Source organism: Dendroctonus ponderosae, unplaced genomic scaffold (genome assembly GCF_020466585.1).
Source record: "Dendroctonus ponderosae isolate FM_Combo_2020 unplaced genomic scaffold, Dpon_F_20191213v2 Dpon_F_20191213_2, whole genome shotgun sequence".
Lineage (NCBI taxonomy): Eukaryota > Metazoa > Arthropoda > Insecta > Coleoptera > Curculionidae > Dendroctonus > Dendroctonus ponderosae.
Genome location: NW_026018165.1, coordinates 10,790,475 through 10,796,767, shown reverse-complemented (window position 1 = coordinate 10,796,767; position 6,293 = coordinate 10,790,475). Strand labels below are relative to the sequence as shown.

The 6,293-nt window shown below is 33.9% G+C and overlaps 1 protein-coding gene across 1 annotated transcript in view; it reads left to right on the top strand.

Moving 5' to 3' along the window:
* LOC125503511 (protein bowel-like) overlaps window positions 1–3,951 on the top strand; it is a 36,214-nt gene extending 32,263 nt beyond the window's left edge. Inside the window, exons 6-7 of the mRNA XM_048663995.1 lie at window positions 2,113–2,347; window positions 2,598–3,951. Of these exons, the coding sequence (XP_048519952.1) occupies window positions 2,113–2,347; window positions 2,598–3,248 (886 nt within the window). The 3' untranslated portion in view covers window positions 3,249–3,951. The remainder of the gene's footprint in view (window positions 1–2,112; window positions 2,348–2,597) is intronic.
* The last annotated feature ends 2,342 nt before the right edge of the window (window positions 3,952–6,293 follow it).

The following is a 6,293-nucleotide window of genomic DNA, read 5'->3' as shown; positions in this document are numbered from 1 at the left end:
AAATAAAAAGTTAAATTATTTGCAAGAGTTACACACATTTTTACTGAAAAGTGGTTAATGCCACATGCAAATATTTTCCAATATTTTGTTCACATTATAACACATATTTCATGTGCAAAGTCAACACTATTAATCAAATCTATTTGTTCAGATAGTTCTTCTACACATATTCAAAGTCTTCAAGCACTTGTTATTCTTCAATAGTCTGGATGTTTTGCCTTTTTTTTGCCTATTAAACCGTTAACATTTTGGTTGTTTCTTGCATAGGCATTGTCTTCCTTTTAATCGCCCGATTCTTTATCACTTTTTTTTTCTTTGGAATACTTTCCTTGACAACTCCTGTTTCTTCGATTTGCTTTTCAACGACATTTTCTGGTTCTTCGAGAATTTTTTACATCACAGATAATGTGGCTTCGGGTCTCCTGCCTTCTTGATTGACACAGCGATCTCCTTCTGAAGAATGAAGAATACCTTGTTCCACAACTTGTATCTTTGTCTTGTTCATATAATTTCTTAACTACTTCTTATATTGTGGTGTCCAGTTTCTTACCTTCTTTCTCAGGGTAATTATTTTGGTTGATTAAGGTTTGTCAACTTTCCGCTTTTAAGTCGCGCGTTTGCCACTTTCTTTTTAAGAATACGTTGTTCTAATACAGCTGGTTTTTTTATTTGCTCTGGTAATTCTTCTACAACATATTCTGGTTGATCACTCTCTTGTTCTTTAATGATTATTGTGGTTTCTGGCCATTTGCCTTCTTCTTGAACCGTTACAATAATTTTTCCGACTACTGTAGCTTTTTCGATATTCACCTTAATATTCAGACTTTTCATCAATTTTCGTTTCTTCATTGATATTGACGCCTCCGGTTCCTTACCTTCTTGCTCTATAGTGACTAACTGACGGGTGAATCGATGTCTGGTTGAGCGCAATTTTCCCTTAATCCAAAATGCACAAATTCTCGAATACTCATTAGATTAGAGAATTTATTTATCTACAAAACGCTGTTGAAAGTTCCCAAATCGCAGCCAAATTCAATGAGTTAGAATGAAAACACGGAGTCGATGAATGTACGGTGCAGTTGAAACTTTAAGTTTCCCGGAAAAGCGGCAAAAAATACGGCAGAGAATTACGAAAAATTGGTTTTCTTAGAGGATTGCTTTGTCCACAAAATAGTTTTCAAATTTTTGAAATCGCAAGCAAAGTCAGTGACTTACAAAAAAAGAGTGAGTCGACGTATGGTTGGGCACAGCCTAAACTTCAACCATAGATTTTCTCGAATAATTTTCCAGAACACAAAATGTACAAATGTACAGCTTTAATTAAGGAATGTAATTGTCTTGAGTCGATGAATGTTCGGTGCAGTTGAAACTTTAAGTTTTCCAGACAAGTGAGAAAAAATACGGCAGAGAATTACGAAAAACTGGTTTCCTTAGGGCATTGATTTGTCTATAAAATAGTTTTCAAATTTTTAAAATCGCAGCCAAAGTTAGTGAGTTACGAAAGAAAGAGTGAGTCGATGTATGGTTCGGCGCAGTCTAAACTTCAACCGCAGATTTTCTCGAATTATTTCCCTGAACACAAAATGTACAAAGAACAGTTTTAATTAGGGAATTGAATTGTCTTCAAAACGCTTTTGGAAGTTCCAAAACCGCAGCAAAATTCAATGAGTTCAAATGAAAACACGGAGTCGATGAATGTTCGGTGCAGTTGAAACTTTAAGTTTTCCAGACAAGCGGGAAAAAATAAGGCAGAGAACTACGAAAAACTGGTTTCCTTAGGGGATTGATTTGTCCACAAAATAGTTTTCAAATCGCTCATTTCTGTTGTTTCTTGTTTGTCACGTTCCTTCTTTTTTATCGCTCGTTTCTTGATTATTTTTTGACACTATATCTCGGAATGTATTAACTTTCAGATAAGACAAATTTGCCTGAAACGCAATATTTTGGCCTAAACAATATGTCAGTGAATTTTTCTACATTAGTTGAGGAGCATCCTGTATATCTCACATTTAAAATCATTAAACTTTCCAATACCATTAATGTAGATCACGAATAATCAATCGTAACTTTTTCATCATCAAACTTATGTTTAAGTCTATCATGATTTTTCAGGTCGCCTTCACAAGAATCCAGGGATGGTTCTATAAGAGTGTGTTCGCCAACACCAGAACGAACCCATTGCCATGAGCCCAGATCCAGTGACTCACCGTACACGATGAGGCCTTCAATGGACAAAATGGATTATTCACATGATATGGACGATGAAGATGATGATGATGATGACGATCCCGAAATAGATCCAGGACAAGAGGACTGCCCGGAAATTAGCCACGAGTTGGAGCAGAATGTACGTAGCAAATCATGTTGATATTGTTTTATGGAAAAGAAGATGCTTCCTTTTTTATATTATAAATCGATAAGAACTAATTCATACATAACTTATGTAGATTTTTTAAAATGGCTGGGAATAAATGTAAATCAGAAAACGTCCCCAAGTACACAACTCTTTTAAAACGCATCAAGTTATTACTGAATTGTTATTAATTTCACTTAAAACTAAAAAATTAAAATGTAATAACATTATTTTTTTATTGCAGATGTCAATTAGATCTCCTCCTCCACCAATGCCACAGCTTCAAATTCGCAGAGATCTTCTAGCCAAACCTAGTACTATAACAAGTAAAGCCATTGAATCAGCTTCAATTCAATCGCCTTTTTCTGGTATAAGAAAGCGGGCTTACGACCAAGATAGGCCAAGTTGCTCTTCAAGTTTTATGGGTTCACCCAGACCTCCAGTGGGCTCTCCAAGGCCTCCAATGAGCTCACCGAGACCCAGAACGCCCGCAAGCTATAGCCATTCTAGACCTCTGAGTCCTCCAATGAAACTGCGCATGGGAGTCGTTGGTATGGGTGGTATGAATCATCCTGCCTACCCTCAGAATCTGAGCATGCCCCATATCATAAACATGCAGGTTTCATCTTCTAGTGGGATTTTGAAACCTCCTGATGGAGTTTCAAGTTACACGAATATATCGCCTGCTATGCCAATTATGTGTATGCCAGGTCTGTCAAAAGCTACTCATTCTGCAGGGCAAGTTTCTCCTAATAGCACACCGAGTGATTTGAGTATGAAGAAAGTTGAAAGTGAGAATAATGCTGTAGCTCCTCCGGTTGTTGCCCCCGCTGTTCAAAGGCCACCACCTCCAAAGAAAACTGGATTTACAATAGCAGATATTATGAGTAGATAGAGGTTGAGAAAACCGTTTGAAGTTTTTTGCATATTGATGCACTTATTTAAGTGAAAATAACAATAAAGTTCTCGTAGTAAGTCTTCTTTTTTGGCAATATTCATTATTTTGTACCAGAATAGAATACATTTACGTTCCTTTTTAATCACGATTTAAACAATTAGTTCAATTATCATAGATTGTAGATTTTTTTATACAAAGGGACCATTAGGTACTCGCAATGTTATTGTACATATTTTTTGCTCATAGGTTGAACATATGTAAATTACATGTTTTCAGAGCCGATGTCTGATTTCAGGCAGTGCTTTTGTGTTGTGTTATTGCTCGCTTTAATTTATGAATAAACTGCTATAATCACCTGTACGTTTAGTTATATTGGATATTTGATTAGAAGTTTGTATAAGGTCAGATCTGTAAATTTATGTTATGTGGAATAAGATTTTGTATAGAGAATTTGTATGTAGTATTTTTTAAGATTAGGTATAATATTATGTTCGACACTTAAATAGATTATTGTAACCTAAGTTAGAGTAATGAAATAAACGCAATATAATTTTAAAAGATCTCTTTGCATTGTTGACAAGAAATTATATTCAGATTTTCGGTTCAATATTACTATAGCTCCGTCGTTTCGGTAAAATAAGAGTAAAGAAACTACTTGGAACATGTAATACACAGTGGTGAAATAAAAGAATTAATTAGATTCTTGTAGTTTGACTTTTTCGTTATCAATTAGCGCTAATATCAATAGCTTACAGTTCTACATGTGTAAACGTGAACATTTTGAAGAAAATATTAAATTAATTTATAATAATATTTTTTGATAACACCGTACAATTTAAATTGAATGTTTCAGGAAAAGTTTAACGGCTCTATTTCTATTAAAGACCAAAGCTTAGATTAATACGAATATTAATTAAAATGTGAAGGTAATTTGCAATTATGATGCAGCAATTACTAGACCTTATTAACCTGTTTGCGGAATATCGAACTCAAGTGATTGCATGAAATATACCAATTCGGATGATTTCTGCATTAAATGGCATTTAATAAGTTAAGTGGATGAATAGGTAATCTGGTACAATGGAGAATATACGCATTAGCTTTAGAACGATTTAAATGCAATAATAATGATTTGTTGAACTGTTACAGTCCTGAAAACTTTTGGACCGTTCGTTTTTTCCTGAATTTCGATTGAATTCACAATTTTTTGGTATATTGAATACCAGATTGTGATTCATAAACTTTCCAGAAAATTGGTGTGGTTTGTTCTGTTTCGCTTTTTAAAAATTAAATTATTTTCACTCCGAATTCAGTTTTATGCAGTTGCCGCAACACTATACCTTTACAACTGATATAGATTCCGCTCTTCCGGAAGTAATTGCATTAAAAACAGACCATAAAAGTTTTTTTTTTTTCTATTTGCCGTCCCGACTGAACGGGAAATATTTAAGAGGCACGAAAAAATTTTGAAAGTATTTAAGTTTATCCAATTAAATTAATTTTCTAACGACCAACCGATTTTTGGAGTGTTAAAGATTAATTGAAATTTTGCGGCTTTGAAAGAACTATGCATCCCATTCCATTTGTAATTCGTAAGTATCTGAAGGAAATCTACTGCTTAAAGGGATAAATTCCGTGATTTTATATAGTAAACTGTTAAAAATGGCCGGATATTCTGGTCATAAAATTGAAATGGCAAACCACCACATTTGAAGCTCAAATACTTAGCAAGTCTCGTACAATAAATAATATACTGGCAAAAACTTAAACCAAAAAAATTGTGAGATATAAACAAAAATATAATTGTTTCAAACAACTTTTCAGTTTCAGCGACTGTTACTTCCCAAGGAAACGAGCAAGTGCATAAAATAAACAGTACCATTGCGTGTTTTCAAAAAAGCTGTTACAACATTCTCTAGAAATAATTTGCAAATACTCCATACATAATATTTTGGACAGTGAAAAATTATCCATTCGATATGTTGTATAACTTCGAGCGACTGAAGCGGATGGCGAATCCTCATAAATAACCTGTACTACCTAATTAACATTTATCGCAAACCATTCCTTAGTCATCGGGCAATGTAAAGAGGTCAACCACAAAGAAACCGACTATGGAGCTTCTCGTCTAGGCCATTCTCTTCGAGATAGGTGTAGACTGCATTGTTCAGCAATTACTTCTTTATAAATGTGCAAATTGGTCGATTTCCATTCAGGTGTTGCCTAGACACGCCCGGTCTGCGGTAGCAGTTTTACCACATGCTTTTCTGGGTATTGTTTAAATTAATGCATGAGCATGATGTGCGGTCGAAGTTTCAAAGTTTTGAAATATTGCTTTGAAAGTGGTTGGTTAACCGTACCAAAGATGCATACATGAAACATTGCTTATAAATAAACAAAACTATTATTTTACAGACGGATGTGGGCCTATTAAATACGTATTTGAAACGTTGCTTAGACCAAAAGATAACATCACTAATTCTAAGTTTTTCATCTTGTAACTTCTTGTAACTAATCTGTATCTTAAAATACTTTCACGGCCGGCAAATTGATGAGGGAATGGGGTATTTTACACTTTTTGCTATAAAGCCAATCATATCTTTATAGGAAGTGAAGTTTTTTTGCGCAAACAATGTTGGTTATGTATTTTAATCTGCTGAACTCAAATATAAGCAAAACGCGTCTTGTAATTGTGATTTGTCCGGAAAAATAAATTAAACTCTGAATTACGTGATGTTTGGTGGTAAAAGGCAATAATTTTATTTTGTTAAATTCTTCAGTATTCATACATAATTTTTAATCCCAATCAATTTTTTATTAATAAATAGAACTAATAAATTACAGATTCTCTCAGTTTTTTATTAAGAAAAAAAATCGCCCAGAAATTTCAATTATATACTTATGTATACTAAATATTACGAAAATCTTATCGAAGTTTGAGGTTTTTCAGTATTCCGTTCGCAATAATAATAGTGCAATCGCAAATAATAGAGTAAATTTTAGTTCTGAGCGTAGAGAAATCGGGGATTTTTCCGGCACTGT